Source organism: Aptenodytes forsteri, unplaced genomic scaffold (genome assembly GCF_000699145.1).
Source record: "Aptenodytes forsteri isolate BGI_AS27 unplaced genomic scaffold, ASM69914v1 Scaffold258, whole genome shotgun sequence".
Taxonomy (NCBI): Eukaryota; Metazoa; Chordata; class Aves; order Sphenisciformes; family Spheniscidae; genus Aptenodytes; species Aptenodytes forsteri.
In genome coordinates, this window is record NW_008795250.1 from 233,918 (window position 1) to 261,039 (window position 27,122).

At 39.6% G+C, this 27,122-nt stretch overlaps 2 protein-coding genes across 2 annotated transcripts in view; one reads left to right on the forward strand and one right to left on the reverse strand.

The window, feature by feature from the left end:
- The window catches only part of TMEM266 (transmembrane protein 266), a 60,761-nt gene extending 57,871 nt beyond the window's left edge, over window positions 1–2,890 (forward strand). The window contains exon 10 of the mRNA XM_009278829.1: window positions 2,298–2,890. Within this exon, the coding sequence (XP_009277104.1) occupies window positions 2,298–2,890 (593 nt within the window). The remainder of the gene's footprint in view (window positions 1–2,297) is intronic.
- Window positions 2,891–3,512: 622 nt separating this feature from the next.
- The window catches only part of ETFA (electron transfer flavoprotein alpha subunit), a 31,710-nt gene continuing 8,100 nt past the window's right edge, over window positions 3,513–27,122 (reverse strand). Inside the window, exons 4-12 of the mRNA XM_009278890.1 lie at window positions 26,947–27,029; window positions 25,330–25,429; window positions 24,007–24,117; window positions 22,656–22,757; window positions 21,743–21,811; window positions 20,614–20,696; window positions 8,516–8,581; window positions 4,545–4,625; window positions 3,513–3,638 (exon numbers count right to left, since the gene is read on the reverse strand). Coding sequence (XP_009277165.1) covers window positions 3,600–3,638; window positions 4,545–4,625; window positions 8,516–8,581; window positions 20,614–20,696; window positions 21,743–21,811; window positions 22,656–22,757; window positions 24,007–24,117; window positions 25,330–25,429; window positions 26,947–27,029 — 734 coding nt within the window. The 3' untranslated portion in view covers window positions 3,513–3,599. The remainder of the gene's footprint in view (window positions 3,639–4,544; window positions 4,626–8,515; window positions 8,582–20,613; window positions 20,697–21,742; window positions 21,812–22,655; window positions 22,758–24,006; window positions 24,118–25,329; window positions 25,430–26,946; window positions 27,030–27,122) is intronic.

Below are 27,122 nucleotides of genomic sequence, written 5' to 3' on the forward strand. Positions count from 1 at the left end.
CTGTGTATGTACATATGTAAGTCTATATAAGATACATAAAGGGTTGTGTGTATGTGTGAATAACTGCATATTCATAGATACGTTATATATAATAAATATTTAAAGGTGTGTGTCTGTGTGTGACTATATACTTACAGATTTTGTATGTATTCTATAGTATGTATAAAGTATGTATGCATATATAGGTAAATGTAGATCTGTATATATGTGTGTGAAAGACTATCTACACACATAAATTATATATCTATAAAAAATATGTATGTGCATACACATATAGGTATACAGTATTATTTTTATTTGTGTATATCCCTCTATATACATCCCCATTATATACATGGCTATATATAAAGATGTATGAGTCGATACACAGGTGTATGTATGTTTAAAAGGATAGATGAGGGAGAGGTGTGAGTGACTGTGTATATACATATAATTTTGTGTGTGTTCATGTATAGGTATAATGTATTAATTACATATGTATATCCCCATATCTACATTCCCTATGTATACATACACAGTGAGATATACATTTCTAATAAAGGTAAGCATTATATATACTTTATGTACTCTATATATATGGGGCTCATATATACACACATATATATATTCCCCATATCTATATGGATAAACCTCTATACAAAGATTATGTGTATATTAAATAGGGGGGTGGGGGTGTGTGAGTGTGTCTATGTATACCTATGTATTATATAATATGTGTGTGTGCATATATATGTAGATATACAGTATTATTTATAGATGTATACCCCTCTACATCTCCATAATATACATGGAAATGCATAAAAAGGGAGGTGTGTGTTCACATATAGGTATGATGTTATTATCTATGTATACCCCAATATATATACAGAAAGCGTGCACATGTATTCTATTTAAAGGTAGATAATTATATGTGTATATATACATACATTTATATATAAAGGGGGGTGTGTGTGTGTGTTCTGTTTACCAATAGATAATCATATGTATTTAAAGGGGGGACTATGTACTATAGAGTATGTGTGTGTATACATAGAAAAATGTACATATATAGGTATAATGTATTACATATGGGGCTTGTATATACACACAGACATATATTCCCTGTATCTATACGGATAAATCTCTATATAAAGATTATGTGTATATAAAATGAGGGGGGAGAGACTGTGTATATACACCTATGTATTTTATATAATATGTATGTGTGTGCACATATATATAGGTGTACAGTATTATTTATAGCTGTATATACATCCCCGTTATATACATATGAAGATATATAAAAAGGTGTGTGTGTGTATGTAATTTAAATCTATATAAATAAGGGGTGGGTGTTCATGTATAGGTATGATGTAGTACATATGTATATATACACACACATATATAAAAACAGTAGGGTTGTGTTTGTAGTCTGTTTTAACAGTAGGTAGTTAAGTGTATGTAAAGGGGGGACTGTGTACTAGGTAGTGTATATACACAGTGTCTGTGTGTCTATCAGTAGGTATAATGTATTATATATGCAGCTCCTTATACATAGACACACACATATTCCCCATATCTATATGAATAAATCTTTATATAAAGAATGTGTGTGTATATACCTACATAGTATATATATACTGCGTGTGTATATAAAGTGTGTACACGTAATAGATGTATGCAATACTATTGATATATTAATAGCCCTCTCTATACACCCTCATTATATACATGATATATAAAAGATGTGTGTGTCTAGACACAAAGATATATATATATATATTTTACAAGCTACATAAATAAAAGGTTTTGCGGGGATGTGTTTACGTATAGCTATATTTCCATATATGTATACCGCTTTATATACATTCTCACTTTTCACATTTATATATAAAGGGGTGTGTGTGGGGTGTGTGCAAAGTTTTAGATAATGTAATTATAGACCTGTGTATATACACGCATGCATTTTATATATATATATTTTACAAGCTACATAAATAAAAGGTTTTGCGGGGATGTGTTTACGTATAGCTATATTTCCATATATGTATACCGCTTTATATACATTCTCACTTTTCACATTTATATATAAAGGGGTGTGTGTAAAGTTAGATAATGTGTAATTATAGACACGTGTATATACACACATGCATTTTATATAATACGTACACACATCTGGAGGTATATGGTATTATATATATGTAATGCCCATTTTATATCTATGGCGCGGTACCTCTCTCTCCATAAAGATGTGCATCTCTCTCTACAGCTGTGTATATAAAAACAGCTGTGTAAGTGAAGGGGGCTGTTCCCTGCAGACAGCGGCGTCCCTGAGGCAGCAATCTGTGTGGTCACCACCGCCGCCATCGACGTCCATCGCCCCAACATCTCTTCTGACCTCTTCACAGTGGAGGTGCCGATGCCGCTGGGAAGCACGGGGATGTCTGCCAGCATCACGTCGGGCAGCGCCTCACGCTCGACCGTCAGCTCGGGCACCCAGGCCTGCAGCGAGAGCAGCCAGGCGCTCGGCTCCTCCCCGGACTGCAGCACGGCCTGCGAGGATGCTGCGGAGGCTGGCACCGGCCCGCAGGCTGACATTGCGCCCACTGGGCAGCGGGTGGCCCACGCCGTGGTGCAGGAGCTGCTGTCGTCCCTGTCGGAAGAGGCCTGCCTGGCGCAGAAGGGGCTGGATCCTGTCAACCTGAAGCTGCCCAGCCCAGCGGGCTCAGTGGGGGCCAGCCCCGCTCTGGGCCACCAGCTGAGCATCTACAACCGCAGGAACCAGGACAGCCTCGACGTCTTCCAGCTCAAGCCACTCATCGACTGCCCCCAGGGTGCCCCGATGATTGATGACAAGTATGGGGCGCTGGGGCCCCCGGAGCCACGGCTGGGCAGGGTTCCCGAGGCATAGGGACAGCCTGGGGGAATGGGGACAGCTTTGGGGACACACTCACCCCACTGGGTCACAAAGCTGCCACAGGCAAGGTGGCAGTGCTGGAGACAACCTGTGGTATCTCCTGCAATGGCCACCAGCCTGGGGCCAAGCCAGCATCACCTCTGCCCACCAGTGCCTGTGGCACATGACAGACCTGCCCTGCCACCAGCTCTGGGCCAGCTGGGACCTACGCTGTCCTCTGGGGCACGATGGACCTTCCAGCAGTCTTAGGCCAACATGGACCCACAGTGCCTGGGGGGACAGACAGACTGTGGACCTGTCCTGCCACCTATGGTGGCAGGGAACACCATGGATCCTTCCACCAGTCCAGGGCCAGCACAGGCCCACAGTGCCCAGGGGCAGGACAGAGCTGCTGGACAGCTTGGGCCCAGCCTGCCCCCCGGGCCTGACCCTACCCAGGAGCTGAGCGCAGCTGGGAGGGGAGTGGGGATGGGAATAAACACTGACAAACACTTACTGCCTCCTGCCTTGTATCCCTCTTGCATTCCCTTTCCATCCTTCCCTTCCTTTCTTCCACCCCACCACCACCACTCTCTGCCATCCCATTGCCCACCAAAAAAAAACCAACACTGCAGTGACCCCACCTCTTTCCAGTACAATCCTTTATTTGCCCTTAGTTCCCCACCCCACACCCCAGCTGCAGCGCAGGGCCCATCGCCATTGCTCACTTCTTCTTCAGGAGCTCAGTCATCTCCGCCACCGCCTGCAAACACCAGTGCTGGGGTAGCGCATGCTCTCCCTCTGACACCCCCCTCAAACTCTCCATGTGCAGCACCCAACCCCCAGTTACACTCCCCACCCTCCCGCCCCTCATGCCCAGCACACCACTCCAGGGGCTGTGGGCCACCCCAGCTCACAGCACTCCCCCCCTTCTCTCCTGCTGAATAAAGCCTCTTAATTATTTAAGAGAGCTACATTTCCATTAGGTGGAAATAATGCATTCGTACAAAATTTATTAAGGAAATTGTCTACATGGTGTTTCTTCAGAATGTGACTTTGTCTCTGGCTTATGAAAAGGCCCGTGCTCACCGCTGAGCCAGCGGGCATTAGTTCAGGAATGGCATTAAGTGCTGGCAGAGTTTCTGCCCACGCCTCTCCACAGAGCCACTACAAGCTCCCGCCAGTCACACGTGTGGACGTGCGCACCGGCAGCTCGCACATGCAAGCCGTAGGCCCTTGGACATGGGCTAGCTCACAGCTCCGCTTTCCCAGGAAGAAACTACGGGTTCCTCATGGGTGGCAGCAAGGCAGCAAGCCCAGGCAAAAATTTGGAACTCCTCCTGCCAACGCTGTACTTTCATACTTTGTAAAGCTTAAAAATACATGTAAGCACCTATGTGCAGTTATTTCTCAAAATGGTTCCTATTCAGGAAACTAGACTAGAGGCAGGCTGGCTGACACCCACCCACCACACAGGATAGCTTCTATTGCAGGGATTGAGTTTTGAGCATGAAAATAATGAAATCGTAAAGCAAATTCTTCAACAAAACAACCCAAAGCAAACACCCTCACACAGACATCTTTCTTTAACACCTGCTAGATTCTATTATCTAAGCTATCATTAGATCCCTGAAACAGTAATGCCGGGCATCTCCAAGTTTAGCCTCACCTGAAATAAGTCTGCCACCAGTCCATAGTCTGCCACTTGGAAAATTGGAGCTTCTGGATCCTTGTTAATAGCAACAATGGTCTGCAAGCAACAGTAAAGCACCAGGTGAATATGAAGATATAGATATAGATTAACCTCTAGGGCCGGATTTACAGGGACAGGCCTTATCTACGAAACATGGGCTAAATTCTCTCCAAGCCCTTAGAAGCAGAAGATACGGATCGCAGCATTTAACAAACATTTTTCCTTTTCACCTCAAAAACAAGCAAACACCCCCTCCCTGCTCACTGCGTACATCAGGGCTGTCCTTCCCTGTTGAAAAAGAGTCTAGGAAAAAAATTACCACAAAAGATTATCTGCAAGATCTAAGCCGTACCGTTACAGAAATACCTGAGAGGCAGCATTTCTAACAGGTATACTAAAGCCACGCCTAAAGGCCTCTGTACTTACTATGGGACATATCGTTTAGTTTGTCACACCGTAGAAAAACGCACATGATCGAAATCCCTACATGACGGTCCAGAAAATGTCTGTCTTGGTTTAAACTCTGCTATACAGGTAAATCGTTCTGTAAATGTCCGTGAGCTTCCAGCAAAATAAGCATGGGTGTCCACACCAAAATCTACAACAGGCTGGGGAGCACTCCATGAAGGAGCGGGGGGGGAAACAAACTGACAACAGCTCATAAAACGAGCCTTACACCAAGCAGGGATCTAAACCACAGCACTCCGATGCTGCCCTTCCACCTACACGCTGCCAGTGCGAACTCTGATTCGAGGCAACAGGCCTCCTCGGGACAGCTCTAACCCAACCGTTCTTTGATACACTTACCTGTCCTTCCCAGGTAGCCACAGATCATGTGTCTCTGTTTTACTCCCTCCGCTGAATGTACTTGTCCAACAAAACTAATGGCTCAGTAGCGTATGCCCAGTGGCAGTAACTCAACGATACAAGTTTGCAAATCCTGTGTTTTTAGGCCCACAGAAATGTTTTTTTCTTCACAGGTCATTTATATCCTGTGACTCACGATAAAGAAGGACCACATCATATGTGCAAGAAGGAAGTACCTACAGCAGAGCGCTGCTGCCGCCCTCTTGCCAGCTCATAAGCAAAGACCTGCAAGTATTCCAGTAATGCTTCCCCTGAAATATTTTTCCCAAAGTTTTATTGTTTTTATTCCAGTTACCCCATTTGCAAATGCAAGCCTCCACTGACAATTCTACAGCGCAGGAAGCAAAACCCAGGCTGTGATACCCGAGGATATTCGCTCAATAAAGACTTTCTCTAACTACTCTGAGGCCCTACCATGCTTTGCAGAACCTATCAGTACTTAAAGGGGGCTCATAAAAAAGATGGGGACAAACTTTTTAGCAGGGCCTGTTGCGACAGGACAAGGGGGAATGGCTTTAAACTAAAAGGGGGTAGATTTAGACTTGATATAAGGAAGAAATGTTTTACGCTGAGGGTGGTGAAACACTGGCCCAGGGCCCTTCCAACCCAAACTATTCTACAATTCTATAACCGTTCACAGGGGCATGAGGCCACAGGGGTGACACACGCTGAGGGCCAGCTGAGGCCAGCAGATAGTGACACCTTGAGGGCTGCCGGCTCTGTCCTTACCACAAAAATAATTAACACCAGTTGCTTGCAAAACCGTCTCAAGCGTTAGTTTGGCAGCCTAGTCCTTCCTGTCTCCATTAGCTGAAGTAACTTTTTAGTGAGGTCTGGTTCTCTACCTCATCGCTAAATCAGACTTTCCATGGTAAGAAGCAAAAGCAGCACCTTGCTTGCAACAGAACTTTGCAAGTTAAGTCTCTTAGAAAGAAAAGATGCTGTAACTACCTCATGAGGGAATTAAAAAAGGAAAGAAAGCAATGACGACTCTCCAGGTCTCCTCAAAAGCTGCATTTTCTACCTTGCTGTAAAAGGGCAAATAAATTACACCTTTCACTTGGTAGAAAGCATCTGCCGACTTTGGAAAACGTATTCTGAAGCGTACGAGTTCACAATGCCAGGTAATTCACAGCGCCAAGGGAAGATGGGGGACACTCCAGAGAGTTCCCATGGCTGCATAATGCTTTATGTTTGTAAAAATTGGATCTTTTCAGTAACTACAACACCTATACACTTTGGCTGAAAGGAAAGCAGAACACATTTCAAACACAAACAAGTAAAACTGGATTTTACAATACACACGTTTGTTTACACTAGAAAAACTATGATATATGGGAGAAATGAAACTTAAGTATGTAAAACTGGATTTTACAATACACGTGTTTGTTTACACTAGAAAAACTGATATATGGGAGAAATGAAACTTAAGTATGCATCTTGTATCGACAAATTTAATCTGTCCTTATTTCCTATAAAATAATGCCTCAAAATATCAAACGTGGCATTGGAAAAGCCAAAAAAGCAGAGGTTTTGCTGTTACAGTACAGGACAATATTGCTGCTCAATATTTTTATATCAAAGGAAATTCTGGCACTTAAAGTAATAGGCTCCCCGTACTGCGGGGAGTCTTAACTGAGATAAGGCAGGAGATAAATACAAACAGGGTCAGATCAAGTTTTAAGCAGCTTTAAATACACAGTTCTCAGTCAACGGCTGATACTAATCCCACCCGCCCATCCTCTCCCTCACCCAAAAGCACAGTTGGAGACTAAACGCCTCGAAACAAAGACACTCTTAATACTGTGGCCCATCAGCTACTAGCAGAGTCCAGAGGGAGCCGAGGACGACCGTGGTAGTACCGCACCAGTGCTGCTCTCGCAGGCTCTCCCGCTGTCTGACTGTCCCTGTTGTCTCCCCGTTGCTGTGCTGAGTAGGAGATACTACGGCAATGCTGTTCCACTAAGACCAGTGAGAGTACACTGCGCTACAGATGCTATTATTCACTTCTCAATAGCGACCCTCATCCCTGCCCATCACTCATCCTTAATTTCTAATTTCGGTTGGTTTTTCTCCACTGTGTTGACTAATGCTAGCACCACTTGAGTCCCTGATTTTAGAAGACTGAGGCCCCAAAAAGGGTCCTGTATCCCAAATCCAGCTTACATGATTTTCCAAAAAAATTATTTAAATAATACTTGCAAAAAGAACTAAATTGTAAGAAAGCACAGCTCATCCTACCACGCAGGCTGGCTTGTGAGGACAATTACCAGTCACATAAACTCACTAGTCCGCCACTGGTTAAACACAAGGATCTGCCTGTAAAGTTTTGCAAACCGTTTCCTCAGTTTGATAAGCTAGTCAGAGTTCTGGTTTGGTTTCTGCCAGAAAGCGTAAGTTCACTCCCTGGAAACAGAAAAAATATATATATATCCTTTTTCTAAAATGACTTGCGGGGAGGCAGGCCAACCTCCAGTTTTTGATGTTTGGCATTTGATAGTATGATTCAGCAGGTGCTTCTGCTCCACCTTCCAAACACTGCGCTGTGGACCAAACTGGCAATTCCAATTCCGGATTATTTGCTTTGGCTACTAAAGAGTTAAACCTGTTAAAGTTTTAATGCCGTTTTATAATAGGTTTCCATTTGAATGGCTAAACGCAGGAATGTCAGAGACATCTTTTACTTTATGGAATAGTAAGTTCATAATTCAAATTGCACATTGTTATGCATGAATTAATACGTCATACTCTGAAATAAACGCAAATGGAGCTATTGTATAGAATTCAGGCATATGTGGGTTTGGTTGTTGGGGTTTTTTTAAATAAACAAAGTCAATTAGCTGCTTCTACTTACCACGTTGGGTTGCAGTGCAATGGTTTTTCTACTGTGTTAGATGTTTTCCCACAGTATCTTTCTTTGGCCGGGCTTGGAGGGTTAGCGTGTTTTAAAGAAGCAGACAAACTGGCCATTTTGACATTAAAAAAAATTGGAAAACTGGCTAAAGTACTGATGTAAAAGCAAGGAAGTCAACTCATTTCCTTCCTCAAAAGTCTTTTCTAGCACACCCATCTTTATATACCTTGCTGTCTTTCATCCCAGCCAAGTGTTGGATTGCTCCAGATATTCCCACGGCAATATAAAGTTCCTAGAAGAAAACAAAAATGAGACGTTTTTGGTACCCACGACATAGTTTCAGTAAGCTCTCACAAACCTTACTCAAAATCAATTACACGCAGTAGTTTTTACATTACAGTAGATTTCAATATTAAAGGCAGCTGATGATTGGTTCCCTTCCCCACTTGGGGATGCAATGTAGCTGTATAAGGAGAATCCCAAAGGAGCATCTGGCAAAGACAGATGAGGAAAAAAGAAAAAAGAAAGAAAAAGAGATCTGCATCACACATAAGACACTGCTCAGCTAGAGGACAGGGCAATCAGTGTTACCCGTGACCCTGGAGATTCCCAACGCAAATATTAAGCAAGATAACCCACAAATGGATAATGCGGTTGCCTAAAGAGAAAACCTAGGCTTTTTGGTTTGAAGCCTCTATGATCCTTTAAATAAGACAGAACATGCAAAGCTGAAATTCAGGTGTTTAAACCTTTACAAAGTTCCCTATATGACAGGATGAAACGTTTCAGATACTGAAGTGGGCTACTGCACTATACACTTGTAGCCCGTTTCTATGATTTACCCCAAGCCTCAGTGTTCATACGCCCCAAAGCTTTTCTTCCCCCATTCACTATCAACTCCTACACAGGATGAGTAAAGAAGTGCTTCCCAGGTAGGCACCGACATGGAGCAGGTCTTTACACTTTGGGGCGCCCCATCTAGCATCTCTAAAGAGACTTACGTTCAAAACAGATGAAAATTTATAGGCAAATAGTTCTGTATCGACAGTTTTAATTCACAGCAGAAAAGTTGGGTTTTTTTCCCTCGGGCTGAAAGTCATCCAGGCTATAATCTATCCAAAACCAAGTATTATTTTCAGCTCCATGACAGTTTTCCCACCACCACAAGTCCAAGTAGCCGTCAAACCTGCACTGTTTAGCTACCTAATTTTACAGAAGAAAAACGAAGAAAGTACTTTTCACCAACTCATTCAATAGGAGGAAACTGTAACACACAAAACTAGTTAGGGGATCATCTGTCAAAACCAATTGGAAGGTGGTATTTATACCTGCTTAGAAAAGACGCAACCTCAAATACTAACAGAATTTCTCTTTTAAAAATACCAAGGTTAGTCCATATTTAAGAACTTACAAATCTAATTCAAGAAATTATTTTTGGGGCCAGGGAGGGTAAGAGGGTCAAAAAATCTTACCCCTGCGCAACTGAAGATGTGCATTACAGTTAAGTGGCTTTGACCATGACGGAACAAAGCACAGCTGTGGAACAGGCACAGAACTACAGAGGAGGCTGGCAAATGAAGGTGTTCAAATACAGAGACCGCACAGACCGCTTTTTTCATACAGGCCTGATAGTCATTATATCAATTAAAGAAAAAAAGATGATCGCTTTCCGATGTTTCTACAGCTACACATTTCACCTACTATATCGGTTTTTAAATAGGAATAGGTGAAGAAAATTTATGAAGCTTTTCTACACTTTCCTACGAAAGCGATCTCCTGTAAAAATTGAAGGGGAGGGAAAACAGAGCAGGAACAAAGCATTTCCCATTAAAAGGGCTTGCTTTGAAATTGAAACACAGAATAGAGTCTATGCATTTCCACAAGAACACACAGCTGTTGAAGACACTCAGAAATTTCTTAGCCTCAGTAGCTTTTTACTGAGTAGATTACTACTGGAGGTCAATCCATTTTAACCACAGCTGCAATGTAATATACTATGTTCATGTAAGAACTCACGGTAAGAATACAATATTTTAATTATACCAAATAAAAGAACAGATGTTACAGCAGAAATTATTCTAACATCATATAGTCTTTAATACAAGCTCTTTTTAAAAACACATTACTGTAATTTGATTTTTTTTAGAGCAATTCATTAAGTGCCAGTCATCTAGACTACCAGATACTCTTATCAGTCTGTTTAACATTGTGAAGTTCAGTCTTTGGAAAGAATCCAGCTAACCAGGAGCCAGATGCCTATGTATATATTCCATTAAAATATCTAGGAAAGACAAGGATGTTTCATTAAAAGGACATTTGTAAATCACCAGGCTCGTCTAAAAAGCCTTTATTATGCATCTAAGCCATGACCTTCTAGGTTATGTGCTTTTGGCTCTCTGGCTAAGATAACTGGTCCATTCAGTAGGCTGTCACACTGGTGATGGTAGATCACCTCAGTAATGTTTTCATACAAAGAACACACAGGACAACATGTTTCTTATCAGTAGTTCCACACTGTAAAATAGATTTGACTGCTTAAATCTTAGTTTAAATCTATTCTACAATTTAGTAGGAGGGAAACAAAGGACCCCCAAGGTCTGAATGATAAAGATTCACGACTGTTCAGTGCTCTCCAAGGAGAGAATTCAACTGGTCATCCCGAGAGGTCATAAAAGACTCAGAAATTCGTACCTCTACGTTATTTTCAGAGTAATACCCTTGTTTTGATTTTTTCCCTGAAATCATTCACTTCTGTCATGCCTTTTGCTGAGTCCTATCATTCCTACTGTGTTAGTGTTCAAAGTCCCAGGTCAGGACTGTAGCCCCAAGGTAAGTAAGGGAGGAAAATGGAAAGCAGATCAGTACCACTGAGCAGCGTCACTTCCAATTGTGTTACGCGACACACCTGTCATCGCAGCATGTTAAGGTCTGGAAGGAGATCTCCGTTCTTCAGAGCTCATCTATGTGGGAGACCCACGCCAAGGCACAAACCAGCATGAAGCAGAGTCTGGATCACACCTCTCAGGTGCCAACAAAGATGGCTCTACACCAACTTCAAGTTCCTGCTTTTTGGATCCCTGGAAGCTGCTCTAATTACTGCTGTCAGGCGGCTGACCCACAGCCTACAATTACAGGCACTTACATCAAAGTCCAGAACATGGAGCGGCATTTATCAACTCCCTGGTGCTTGTGCACAGGCAGGTTTTCACTGAAGGGCTGCTGCCAGCGCTGTGCCACATGAGAACGGTGTAACAGAACAGCACACAGGTTCTGTACCAAGGGGCTCACTGCACTGTCTGACACAAACCAAGTCCCAAAAAGCAACTGAAGTCAAGGAAAGTGAAAGTTTTGGTGGTATAAGGGCACGGCATCAGATTAGACAATTGTCTTACCTCACAGTAACTTAATTTCACACAGGAAATAATTACTGTACGTACGTCACAGCCATGCCACAAATCTTTATTTTTCATGAAGTGGATAGCGGACATCAGCACAAGGGAAGGGACACCAGAGAAGAGAGCTAATGGTGAGAAAGAACACAATGGAGGAAACACGCAGCACAGGAAGACAAATGGACCGAATAGCCTAAGAGCGTACGAAGCGGAGGGCAGGGAGGCACAATCAGGAAGTACTTAGATTGAAGATGTGCTATTGCAGAAAGGGCTTGGTATGTCAGTAATGGGAACATGCGAAGGTGCGCGCATCAGCACGTAACATGGCCATTAGGCTTCTCACAAGGGCTGCAGCAGCAGCCAAAGCTGATTCTGCCAGCAAACTGGCACAAAGGCCAAGGGTGTTTTAATTTGTCCTGCCACACAATATCCCACAAGACTCCAGGGGGAGCCAGGACCCTGACAGAGACCTCAAAGTTTGTAAGTGCAGATTTGCATCGCAACCACCCTAAAAAGAAACATAACTCCGAGTCCCAAATTTATCCTATTCAAAGGCAAGATTCCAAATCAAGAATCCAACTTCTCATTTGCTATTTAAAGTCTTAATCTAGTCTTGTATTGTTTTTTCAACAAACATGACTGTGCTATGTCTTGTGGACATAATCATGCTAATCATTGAAATGAAAAAATCCCCCTTAGCCATCCCCTAAACTCCTCTTTCTGCTTTAAACGTACCCAACTTACATATTAGCATCTACAGCAAGTCCATGAGACTCCACGTGCACGAATTTGCACAACCGGCTCCAGAATCCATATAGGCAGTTACACGCTGTTTGGATAAATGTCACAAGAGTGCTGTATATGGATGATTGTAATTACCAATATACCAATGCAGTTATTTTCCTGTGCATACTGACTCTTCCAATTATTTATAGAATAATTTGTGGCATATAATATTACTTCATTTTTACTTATGAGAATATTTGAAAATGCCTTAGGCTGCCTTGGGGCAGTTAAGGTACATTTGCTTAAGAGAACCACAAGAACAATTTTTAGTTGCAGCTTACAGTGACTTTGAATGCTGCTATAAGAGACTGCTGTGCATCCACAGGTGCAACACAAGATGAGGTAGTTACTTTGCAAGCATGCCGTCAGCTACTATTGATTTTTATGCCAATTTTTGAATTACACTGAAAACCTTCAGTGTACCTCAATTTATCATGCTACCAGTGGCATGCTTTTAAACAGGCTGGTTTAATAAACCTCTTTGGCACACGTACTCTTTTTAAAGGCAGCTCAGATATTTTATTTTCTTTGCAAGAGTGAAAGGACAATGAAATTAGAGAGAAATCTTTGTAATGAAAATTGCTTCATACAAGAGATTCCTTCCAATTACAAGCTATTAACCCAATAAAATATTTTCTGGCTTGACACCAGTTCATATATATTACACTGTATATCAAACAATTATCCAGTACGTACTACTTCGATGCAGTTGAATATGTTCCATTCAAGAAGCACACATTACTGAACTATATCCCAAATACAGTTTCTTTTTCACTTTAAGAATCTTTGATCAGCAAGCTATGTAATTACTCTTAAGTGTGGTTGGGGTGTCTGCTGGAGTGCAGGGCCATACAGCAGTTTTTTTTTTTTCTCTCTCTAGGGAAAAGCACATCAATTGCTTTCAGCTAAATGCACTCACATATGAATATTTTAGTACAATTTAATGTTTCTGCACCAACCCCAAAGGAGCAGAGCATCAATTTGTGAACATAGTTTTCTTGGAGTTAAAAGCTACACTGGATAATGCAGGATGAAAGGGGTTGTCAATCCTTAGCTTTTTAGCAAGTCAGAGAAAGGTAGTCTGTAAATTCAGTCCCAGCTGCATACAAACAGCTCAGTAAAGTTTGCCACTATAAAGCTCCTTTTCAACAATAGTGAATTATCAGAGGAGATATTCCAAAATCAATTTCCCAAGCACGGTCAGTTTTCCCAACGCTATTCCCATCTGCTAGCTACCTAACAGCTTCAACCATTTATACAATGAAAAGTGCACCTGCTGCTCTATTAATAAAACCCACAAACTAACATACAAATAACACATTCCTACAAAGAAGCTAGCTGAAGGCAGGAGAAATTAAGTGATGTACCATGTGTTTGAATAGAGAAACTTTAGCATCTCAATATTCTCTTGTATGTGTAACAAATTAGGAAGTAATGAAGATCTTATCATTGATAAGCAAGGAGTAGAACATTTTTGAAGTGAGTACAATCAAGATGACAGGAGTGACACTTCTCATGAAGCTAAGGGGATTAATTAGTTCATTCTGTTGTTAGTAATTTTAGGTAAGAGCCAGAGAACAAAAAGGAGCAGAAATACTGGAATAAAATACACCTTGTTTCACTTTCCCTACACTTCCCTGCAAGAGAGTGAAGGGAAACAAAACTTAACAGATAGGCTAACCTGAGCAAGCAAATGATCCCTAAGAAGGTAGTGGGAAGTAACACTGAAGAAGAGTTAGTATCCACTTATTATGCAATGAAACCATGAGTCACTCATGCATTTTAGAGAAAACAAAACCAGGCTAGGTGAAGTATTTGATTGCTTTGCCACCGAATACAAAGAAATACAAAATATAGGAATAATGTAAATAATGTGACATTGTCTTTCTCCCTTCCTGCTACTCCCAAAGCAAGAAGATGACTACTAAGTGCTAAAAAGCCACTCACTGCAGTAAAAAGGACTGCCTAGTAAAATACTGGGGCATAGACAAGCTCAGAAAGCGTCCCATCCTCTTGTAAAAGCAGCGAAGCAACAAGAATTCCACTGCTCTGTAGAAGACCATTCTGCACCTTCATGTATCTCTCCGCCAGGAAACGCTTCCTTGCCATTCAGCTTTCCTTTTCCCGCTTCTAATGTCATCCCACTCCTTCATTTTCTACCTAGTATAACACCTTAAGTTGTTCCCGTTCTTCCACGGCTTTGGTGCCTTTCAACTGAACCAGCATCTCACTCTTCAGCATCTCAACTGAAGCTGCACCTCTTTAACATGCCCCTTTTTCCCTCGTTATTACTGTCAATTCCTGACAGTAGTAAATCTGCCTCCCTTTTGAAGTTCCTGCAATCCATTACATCCAGAGAGACCCTCTGGTATGAAATCGAAGCTTAAGCACTGAAGCTAAGCAGGTCAGCAAGTTTACTCCCGAGGATCATAGCGGAACTACACTGAATTCCCATCTGCCTTCCCCACCCGAGGTTTCTCAGCACATGCAATATCCAAATGCATCTGCCTTCTGTGCAATCGTATCACATTTCCAGCACAACCGTCTAATCGCCTGTTAGTACTTTGTGCCCAATGTTGAAAGTAACAAGACAGCAGCAACTGAACACCTAAAAAAAAGGAGTTCTGCCTGGCTGCGCTTTCCCTGCTGGATGGACCCTCTGTACTGTACCCTCCTCAAGAAGAAAACCTCGCAATAAAGTCTGAGATGGTGAAGGTGAGGCTTTCTAGCCGTGGTCCACCGATGGCTAACCTCAGATGAACACCTTGAGTCCTACAATTGTGAAATACTGGTCTGGCCACGTCTTCCCTATTGCCAGCTAGGAAAACGTATAAAGAAAGCTAAAGCAGTTGTAGAACTGGACGCTGAAACAGTCTGAAGAACAGACTTCAATAGAGGAAAATAAAATAAATTTAAAAAGCGTGAAGTGAACATTTAAACTCTGAAGAGATTAAACTAGAAGGATGCCTTTCCAGCAGCAGTAGATCCTTCACAAGGTCAGAGGATAACAAAATAAACAGCCTAAAACGACACATACTTTTTGAAAAAAAGCAACTCTCGGTGCCACTGAGGTTTTGTTTGTTTTCTGGGGGGAAGAAGTTGAGAGCGAGATAATCCCAGTACAACCCCATCTTCCTTCAAATGCTAAAGGGAGAATATAATTAGAATAGGACACAAGGGAAAACTTGGGAGACCATGGGAACAATGTGGGTGTCCAAACATAGCTGCCTAGTGGCACTGTAGACAGTGTAGGATTTCCCACCTGAATGCTGCTCCAGAAGGAAGTCTCCAGGCCCCACACAGTAACTACCAGCCCTGTGAATGTACTTTTTATACCCCAGGTGGCTAAAATGGCATTAGACACGAATTTGCAGGCATTCAGTCATCTCCTATATGCCCCTTCCTCGCAAATCTGTACTGCAAAGGTCGCAGTTCAGAAACTAGCAGAAGCTACTTAAGGCTTATAGCAGTTGCTTTCCTTTTCTCACAACAGTCAGAATTTTTTTGTTTAAATATTAGACAAATTACACAAGTTCATGAGAAAGATTACATACTTGTTTGTATGTTAGAAGTGTTGCTAATTATACCTAGGGTAAGAAAAGCTAATACTGAACTAATAAATGAAGCATTCATGTTCCATTTAAAAAAGTTTTAAATACCTGAAAAACAGTATTTACCTTCTTTCTTCTCCTCCCCCCTTTTGTTCTTGTTTGTTTCTTTTTTTTGTGTGCAAGACAAAGAACTGGGAAGACTTTTACTGTCAAAACTAACGCCCCGGACTATTTGAAATTTCTTATCTAAAAATAGCAGTTACTCTGGGGTGGTGGTGGCAGGCTTGATTTGTGCAGGGAATTTAGTATTTTCTAACTGGATATACTTAACTAATACTTAACGATAGGCACTCATGGGAAGGGTATTTTTATCCAAAACCAACTAATTTGAACATTCTTACAAGGACTTTTTTCTACAACAGAAACTACATACAGTGCTTAATCCAAGAACTGAATTTCATTTTTCTGCAGAACACCTGCATATAAGAAATAGTGGAAAACAACTGGCTTCTAATTTAAAAAAATACGCTCCTAAAATGGTTGTCACTGATTAAAGACATTGAATATACTAAATTACTTTTTTAATTAGGAAGGTAACATTTTATATTTTAATATATCCACTGATGCCTAAAAATTTCCTTCCTTCCATCTCATCAAATAATACAAATCAGCCTTCTCTTTCATAAGACAGAATGTTCAAACAGGAGCTGCAATCACCTGAAATCAACAGGTAAAAAAAAAGCTACTAACAGAAACAAAAATAATACACCAAAGATTTTAACATTTGGAATAAAATCATACAAAAGAAAAATTACCAAAGATCCAGTCAAAAAACAACAAAATGCATAAATTCCAACATGAACAAAAGCTCGAAGTTTAGCGATCCAAGGCTATTTTGGAAGTGTAGATGTACTGTTTAGAACTAATTCTCAAACAGAAAGAAGGTGAAATTTGTACTCCTTAATTAACTGAATTCTTTCATTACTTAAGCAAAATGAACTACAATTGTTTCTTGACTGGCAGTTTGTTCATGTATGAATACATCAGCATTTCAGGGAAGCCGCTGTGGCTGTGAGGTTCTCACATCCTGTGATGCACTGTCTGGGCTGCACTCTTAAAAACTGAAGCCAGTCACGGAATTACTGGAAGACCAGTGACGAAAATTACCCTTCCTTCACCAAATCCACAAAGGCACAAGGGAAGAAATAAGCAAATCTTTTAGATTATTACCTTCTTACCCAATGATCAGCACAGAAACACTCCCCAGCAGTCATATGCAAAAAGCAGCAGTAGAAGCACCTCCCCTCTTCCTGAGCTTGTAACTAACTCTTCTCCCTCTGTAGTCTCAAAAATGACCCGACTCCAGAGTCCTTTAAAAACAATGCATTCCAATCCTCCACTGAGACTGGGCAAGAGACTATTAATAGAAGAGTAAGAGCATACACTAAGATACTTTCCCATCAGAAACTAACAGCTGCACAGGAGAGCAAGTATGTCTCAAACTCCAACAGTTTCTTGTATCCAAGATTCTTCCCTGGCTTAAAACCCACAAGTCCAGGAGGGCATGCAGCATGTCAGCTGGAGTTCAAAACTAAACACAAAACTCAGGTCTCAGCTAATATAACTAACCAATGTACAAAGCTGCTTTGCAATTTTCCAGATAAAACGTCACGAGCTCTCCCTAAACTAGTGATATCAAGCATACCTCATAGGAAGAGAAAGCAGCCATCTTCTAGAGGATTGTTAAAATAGCCAGTATAATCAAGAAAGTTCAGTTCTACTCCTTCTTCAAGCAAACTCTATCTTCCACTGCACAGAATAATTGTCTAGCTAAAGTACCAAAAAGACAGTGAAGTAGAATTAGGAACGTGAAGTTAAGAATTTGCAGCTTTAAACTGCCTCATATTTAAGATACCTATCCAGCACATGGAAAAATTAATTCCTCTAGTCAGCAACTCTGAAGGCTCAGTATCAATTCAACTTGCATTTCCATTACAATTAACATATTTGCCATACTTCTAAGCCACTGTATGCTGCCCTTGCGTGTATTTTAAGATCCAGAAGAAATATTTGAACAATTTGAAAGAAGGGGCATATAATTTTCAGTACTCTGCATAACTCGCTACTTAATAAGTATTTGTTAAGAAGGGAGATGAGAGAGAAATGCATCAACCTGCTGACAAAAAGATGTAGCACCATGCAATTGTGCCAGTTAGGATCGTTTATTGACACAATAGTTAAACATCTGACTGACTAATGGCTATTTTAACAATCCTCTAGAAGATGACAATGATGACATTGAAGCGATCCTATGATGTGGCTGTATGTTCTTATGACTTTCACATGTTGCTATGAGCCATCTGTGGCAAGTTCTAGCACTGTATCTTCATCAAAAACTAGCCTTTTTTGTTTCAACATAATTGTTTATATGCCCTTGACTCTGGAAAGAATGTTCATTGTTGAGCCTCAAGACACAAACCAGAGCTGAGCTGTCTTCAAATTAGCATTTTCCACTTCATTAATGGATATTTGGGTAGTGAAGAACTAAGGATGGTCAGTCTCATCTCATGCCCTTTCAAAGTACGCAGTTAAATGACACTCAGCTTACTCCCTGGTTTTCGAAGGTTTGGGTACACAACAACCAACTAAAGATTGCCTCCTTATGACAACCAACTCTGCCTTCTTTGGAACCTGCAATTTCCATATATGTTGCAGTTGCACTTACTGAATTAGCGCTGATTAGCTTGCTGAGACTTATAGCTGCAATACACTGGACCTTATGCCTACTGTGGGATCAAAAGAAAGTACATTATATTTAAATACAAATGTTCCCTTAGCAAAGAGGAAGTATTACGCTGGGGGCTACAGCTCTCCTGCACTATGACCAAAAAAATAACAATGACATACTATGCACAAAAGAAAGACATCACCAGAAAGAAGAGTTAGGGTTGCATTTATAATCTGCAAAGCCTCACAATTTCCTTGCATAGCAGAGGTTAATATCACTGCTATCAAGATTTTGGAAGGACACAATATGCAACCAGATGGACTTTAAGTCTTATCAAAAGGTCTATTTCACAGAAGCTGTTTTTTGTAGCAGTTGGTTATCATATAGATTTACAGGTTAAACATTAGTGTGCCTAGAAATAGCTCCACTTAGCCCGTCAGGGCTATCATCAGAAGGCCTCTGATGAGGACTTTAAAAAAAAGCAGCAAACATCCCTATCCACATTTCAGGACAGAAGAACTCAGAAGCACAAAGTATCTTGTTCAAGAAAACCCAACAGGCAGAACTGACAACAGACTCCAGGAATCACAAGTTGCTGTCTTTGATATCTTCAAGTACTGCTCTATCCTGCTGGATGTATTACTGGAAAAATAATGGTCACGGTTTGAAGTTCTCGAATTTGCAGCTCTTCATGGTACAAAGGCAAAACATTTCAGATCCTATCAAGGCTTTGGACATGTACAACTTTTTAGGATTATTTAAATTATTGCGATTTGGTAAATTCAGCAGTTGAAATGTGACAAGTTTCTCTACTAAGTTCCATCTCACTCTCCCTTTCCAGTCTCATTAAACCATTAACAAGTAAAAAGTTGCTCTTTGGTACTTTCTGTTGCCATACACACTCAAAGAGAACTGCTTACTGAAAGGCTAAATGTTTGCTCAATTATGTAGCTCGAAGTGTACATCTGACAGATTGCCATACCTGCCCATGTTCTTAGTCACAATTCCCTACTCATGTCCATGATCATCGCACCTCAGTACATGCTAGCACATGTTCTACCCCACAGTCAGATGAGCTACATTTGTACCTTCTTATTTACAAATGCTCAAGCGTGTTTTATCTGTCTACCGCTTTCCCCACACTTCCCCAGGTCATAAGGAACAACAAAAGCAGTCTCAGACTTCTACATGACAGAAGGGCACCCCCTAGGATCCAAAAAGACACAGGGATAGAAATTAGTCCCCTGTCATTATCAGGATGCATAGCAGAAAAGACGTGCAGCAGGTTATTTCTCAACGTTAAGCCACTCATTAGAGTATGCCCTTCTTGGTATTTCACTCTACAGCAGCCAACCTGTAGATTATTTATATCAAGTTTCTTGCACTTTCATCTCTTAGGAAAATTTTGCTTAGAATGTAATGCAATAATCCAGTTACGGTTACCAAAACTTTAAAAAAAATCATCACCTGTAAAAAACCCAAAAACCACACTTCCCAGAGATCAAGCCACATATCAATATAATTTCAAGTTTATGTTGGCAATGACATCTTTTAGCATATCAATGGCAGCTGTTAGAAAACGAAAAAAGGTTCAGCACAGGCAACTATGCAAAAATCCAGCACGCAAAACCTCTGACAAAACTGTCTGCAGAACACTTCCGATTGACCCTAAGTAGAGATTTACATCCCAGCTTGCTGCTGTAGTTTTGCAAATGCGTGGTCAAGTGACAGTATCACAATGGGCACACTAAGATTTGCCTGTTAGGCTCAGCATGACGACTTAGCTCATTTCTAAACACTTGCTTTGAAGGAAAATGCATGCTAGAAAACATCACAGCTCTTTTATGAAGGATATTTCCATACTTACTGGTGCTACTATTTTGCCCGTCTGTCCAACTTGCATGTCATTAGGAACAAAGCCAGCATCAACAGCTGCACGGGAAGCTCCAACTAGTTGAAAGAAAATATTTCCAGTGTTTTCTTTTAAAATATTAGCGAGCCAAATTTCTATCACCATAAAAGCACATGCATTTTACTGAAGAGTCCCACACTCTAAGGGCATGTATTTAGAAACTTCCCTCTTAAAAGCTCTTATAGTAATCCCTCTCTATACCACTGGCTGAAACTTCCAAATACTAAGTGCTAATGCACTTCATAAGCAACAGGAAATCCTTACTCCCAGCACCAAAGGGCCATATATTTAAACCCGAGGATTTCAGTCTGGCATATTTCCATTATTTTCTCTTGTTGCTTTGTCAAAAGAGGATTTTCCCATAAATGCCTTCCCATAATGTTCCTCCAAGTTTGAATAGAACACATGTGCCATCTTATATTGCTGTGGAGCTCAAAAGTCAGGCACAGTGAAGAAAAACATCAAAGTAAACTTGAAAATGCCACATGGACATTTAGTTAGTGAAGCCACCAATTTAAAAACAAAGCCATTCATGTAAAACTATAAATTTATTATTACATGTGAAATCTAAAACTAACGTAGTTAAAAAGTTAATGCAAACAGTTCCTCCTCCTCCCCCAACCTTTACTTAAAATATTTTGCTGAGACACTGTACATTGTCAGTTTTCTCCTGTTAATACAAAAGCATAGCAAAAAGACAGAGCCACTCAAACTACAAAAACTGTGAAAGGGATTCTGTAAAGGAGTAGTATATAAGGATGTACGAAGAAAATATCAGCTCTTCAAAGTGAGCTAAGACCATTTTTTAATTTATACAACTTCACTTTTTGTTTGTGAGCTTGTGTTCTGGAGATCTGAGAAGGACAGGGAATATTACACTTCAGTATTTTGCTTCATACACAGGCATTTAAATACACAGTTGACCACAAGGACAAGACAAAATTTTATCTACAACTAAACTAACAGGATTTTAAGAATTTATTTGATAGACACATGAAAATAAAAGACTTAAGATGAACATTGTTTTTAATGTGACCTTTTTAGATGTAATAACCACAGTTAAAAAAGAGGAAAACAAGGTTACCTGCAGCATGCAATTGATCCGCAAGATCATATAACAACTTAAAATTTTCACCACTCTTCAAGCCTCTCCCTTAAAAGTTAAGAACACAAAAAGATAAAGACAGAAGAACATAATATGCTTTAAGTTTTTTTTTTTATTGCCTACATAAACTTTCTGTATGAGTATTCGCATAGGCACAAATATACGCTTGCATAGGGTGTTTTTAGATATATTACTAAATAGTATTTAATATTTGGAGATTTAGCTTTTGTCTTTGTGATCAATATTATTATTTCATATGTATAAACCAACATCACTGTGTCTAGTTTACTTCCTGCACACAGCACCATCAAGACCATTCTCTGAAATCAGGGAAACAGGATTTTTTTTTTTTTTTTTTTTTTTTTTAAAACTAATTTGTGCTCCCTCTGCTGGCTTTAAATATGAAACTCTGCAGTGGGATAACTAAGGAATAATTTTTTAGGCATAAAATAAAAATCACAGTCCATCACGTCCATCACTTTATACCTGAAGAGCAGAATACAAACATAATGATTTTAAAAATCATTAAAGCCATTACATAATAACGTTGGGACTGCCTGTAGCGATTAGCAATAATTTTAAACATGACAGATTTGGATCTAAAAACACTTCATATTGCTATAATTTTAGAGGGACTCGCCAAATATGATGACGTTCTTAAAAAGCCTACTAGTATATGTTAAACTCATGTTTCACCTCTTCACGAAACATACATGTTGGGTGCATTCCCACTGGCCCCTATGCCATGTTACAGAATTACATCATAATATTTTTTTTTAATGTATCACATTAGAATGTAGCAGAACAGTAGTGTTCTGCTACAGATATTATTTAATCAGGATGTACCGTTACTTAAATGCAACGTTACACAGTCTTAATATTATCTACTTACCACCTGATACAACCACCTTTGCACTAGTAAGCTCTGGTCGATCGCTTTTTGTCAACTTCTGCTCAATCCATTCAGACAGACCAACAGGCGGTGGAGGGGTTACTGCATTCATCAGATGAAGAAAAACATCCCCAAGAAAAAGGATAAAGCGTGTATTTTCAACCTTTTAAATTTGAGCTTAAACTTAATGCAAAAGTTCTTTCTATAACCAATTCTACCACAAGCTTTTAACTACTATCAGTAATTGCTCTGTGGCTCTGAGTTACAATCCTCTTTCATTAGTTGTGTTTAAGTAACCTATAGTACAACCTGCACTAAAATGAAGGTCTGTTGTATAAGTAATACATTGATATCAACCCAGCATAATAAGTGTGGTTCTTATTAAGACAGGCAAACAAGCCAATTAAGTAGTGCAATGACAGTGCAATATGCTAATCTTAAGTATCAAGTAGCGTTTGTTTCCTAACATCCACAGACGTTAGGAAATACAAGATGGGTCGGGGCAGGTGCTAAGCCACTCAGAAAAACATGAAGACTGGGGGACACACACACACAGAGCATGTTACTAATGATTGCCTCTGCTGGATTTACAGCACAGTCATAAAAAGGCCCACAGCGAAAACCAGTAGAGGTCATCAAACACTGGAACAGGTTGCCCAGAGTGGTTGTGAAGTCTCCATCTGTGGAGATACTCAAAGCCTGACTGGACACAGTCCCGGGCAACCTGCTCCAAGGGGATTGGACTAGATGATCTCAAGAGGTCCCTTCCAACCCCAACTATTTTGTGATTCTGTGACTGGACTTCTCTATTATCAAAGCTACACTGGCTTCATTAAAATAGTAATTTAAACTGATTTAGTTAAAACTGATTTAAAACAACAACTGGATGTTCTCAAATCAATTTAAACTGCTACTAATTTACCTAGACACTGTAATGACCTATCTCGATTGAAATACGACCAATTAAACCAAAACTGCAGATAGCCAGCCACTTTTATTTTTGCTCAATCTTGCTTTGAAAACCAATCTGGCTATTCAAACAGCTGTAACTTTAAATAAGGAAAAGTTTCAAGACTGCGGTGGCAGAGGTTTAAGCAGTGAGCGAAACAGGCACAGATTTTGGCACAGATAACCTCCATTTCTGGTCAAAGAAAAAGTAGCAAGTGAGCAGATAATCCGTATCTTCCCTTACCAGAGATCACTAAAAAATGCAAGTACCCGTATCAAAAGCATAAAGCTAAGATTATGACAATCAGTTTGCTTTGACAAATACTTCCGCAAAACATCACCATGCAGTGAGCAAAACTGACTCTATTACATGAAATGACAAAATACTGGAACAAATACTCACACTTTTCTAAACTGGCACTACCACCACTTGTTGGTGCAGCCTCAAAAGAAGTTCCCCGTACAGTAAACACTTTAATCGCTTCATCACACTGCACAGTGCAAAGAATATTTCCTAAAAAAAGGGGTCACATTATATTTTTAAAGAAGATAATATCAGGCATACTATGCTTTTTACAAAACAAATAAAATTAGTATCAGAAACACATTAGCAGTTCTACTAGAATAGGCAACATTCAGAAAGTTACTTCTCAAAATTGCAGGTTTAGATGACTAAAACTTGAAACCTAGGCATTTAATAAATGTAGATTACAAATATTTTAATTTACTTTTTAGCTCCATGTTTCTGAAGTATGATAACAAATCCTCTATTTTTAAAGGATACAGAGCATTCAAATCATCTCTTATGAATGAGCTTTTAAATTTCAGAAGGGGGGGGAAAAAAAACCCAACTTTGAAAGTGTCATTCTTAAACATAAAGTGTCTATAATTCAAAGTAGATCTTTTATCCTGTTGCATGAATTCATCAGAACAGAAGACAATGAGGCCTGCCCCAAGTATCCCTGGGATTATGTTTCTCTCAATAATATAAAGTATTTACTTCATGCTGGTGGCTGCAGGGAACACTAAAAGAGAAAAATGCTGCAACACCAGCTATTCATAAACAAAGTAATCTTGAAACTGTGAATTACTGGGAAGCAACTTAAAAGTGCAACATAAAACCACATTCTGGTAATGTAACTCAAAAGGTAACACCACATTGATACATGTGGTACAATCTTGTACAGTAAAATTAAGAAACACAGGCTAATGAGCTCATATCTAAATTAAAACACAGTGTCAGACAAGCATTAGAGAAACAAGACTAAAAAAAGAATTGCAAGTTAAGTCAGTTAAATATTATAAATAATTAGTTCAATGTCTTCGTAATTAGGAAAAATAACCCTGTGGTATCGTAAATCAGAACTAATGCTAGTCATATTAAATAAAGCTGGACAATTAACTTAATGTCTTACTTTCTACAAAATCTGATCAGAAGTACATTAACAAAGAAATGCAGTACGTATAAAGGAGATCACCAAATTCTATTAATTGATAGACCTGGTTTCTAACTGATAGTACCAAAGTTGTTGGGGTTACTTGCTTTCTCATACACGGTGCATCAAGTCCATCCCCAGGTTTCATTTTTAGGAATCACAGCAATTCAGATTGTAAAGTGAAAATTCCTTTCATATTCCAAGGTTTTAACAACAGGATTATGTAGAAAAGTTATCAGTATTGGGTCCTTTATTGCACAAATACCACATACCTTTTTGTGATTACCCACCTGCATAGATAGTTCTCACAAAAGTGTCTGGTGACTTAATTTCAATAATGTCAGAAACAGGGGCAACATCAAGTTTACCAGCCACTCTGGAAATAAGATTCTAGAAGTTAAAGATGAAAAGTTAGCAAAGTAAATGCTAAGTAAAATGCACGTGGTCAGTAAAAGAACGCCTGCTGTCCCAATTTTAACTTCATATCATGCTGGCTGTAAGTAAAAAGGCACATACAACTGTTAAAGATTTTTGTAGGGCATTGTAGCTTTAGCAGCCAAATAAAATCCCATTATTGTAATAACATTAGACATTTTATGAGACTTACCGTAAGTAAACCCTTAATTCAATATCTTAAATTAGGAGGCTTATTTGCTTCAATAGTTTAAAACTGAATATAGATGCAGTTCACTCAGAAAATTGACAATTATGGATTGCTGAGCTCTTAGCACTTCAAGAAAAAGAAAAAGCATTTTTGGAAGCTAGTTACCAGAGACAATAGGAAAAAAACCCTGCACTCTCCCCCCAAAAGCCAAAAAATTATTATTTTAAAAATTAGTATGGTAATATATATTCTCCTGCTCTGAAATTGACTCTAGAAAATTACTTAGCACATTTAGGAATAGGAAGAACGATAAAAAGAGCAACATAAATTATGAAGAAATTAATGATAGCAAGAGCTTTGCTTGCTTTTTGTCCCCCTCCTAATCTGGTACAACACAAAAGTCCCAGTTCTGAAATCTTTACTCACATTAAGCACTCAAAAGTGGAAGCATAAACTTTAAAGCAAAAGCTATTAACCTTTACTAAGACACTGCAGATCAAAAATAAAAAGAAAAAATAAAATAAAAAACCCTAAGACTTAAGGTATGTAAAGATTTCTCTTAGGAAAATTACAAGTATACGGATTGATATTGACTGGAAGTGAAAGTAGTCAGATGGAAGGCTGATGTCATTATTCATCCCACATCGGCAAGATCTCTGAAGTATCCTTTTTCTCTAATTTAGCTGCACCACAACATTGACCAAATTGTTACTACTGAGGCTCTCCGCATACTTACAAAACACACTCCTTAAAAAACAAGTTTTGAAAAATTGTATTTTCATTAAAAAACATCTTGGCTAAGACTTGGATTTGTGTTATTTATATATATTTACAGACATTTCAATTTACATGACTTACATCATAGATGCAGTTCCCCCCTCCAAAAAAAAATTGCTTCCAATAGGTCTGCACACTTTCCTTTCAACATGCAAAGCATATATTTTTCATCTCAATTTACTGTACTTTTCCTCACAGTTTTCATAATGCTTTCAGATCACTTAATTGATTTTGTGTTATTGTACATTTTTGTGTTTGTACATTTTGCCTTGTGTACATAGAACTAGCTGGTTACCACTAAATATTTCTTCTGCACGGCTCCTCTGTCCAAGTCAGCCCATAATAAAACTCAGACATGAATCAGTGTTTCTAACTAATGACCTCTTAAGTGAACTACTGCAACGTTTTTTGAAAACTCAAAACTCTCCATGGCTGACCTCTCAGGCATTTGATTCACGCTCTTACATACAACAGTGTCTCTCTCTCTTTCCAACAAGAAATTTTTGATGCACTTTTACCTACTTACCTTCCCAAAGGCAGAAGCTCCAGCGCAAATGTGGGTGTAATTAAATTTTTTATGAGTTTCCAAAATCAAGGGAGTCAGCTCCTCTGAGGATAAAAATATATTGCTCAAAATTTACAACTATCTTATTTTCAACTGCAAATATAAATACCATTTCTTTTGTCAATAGGTAAGAACAA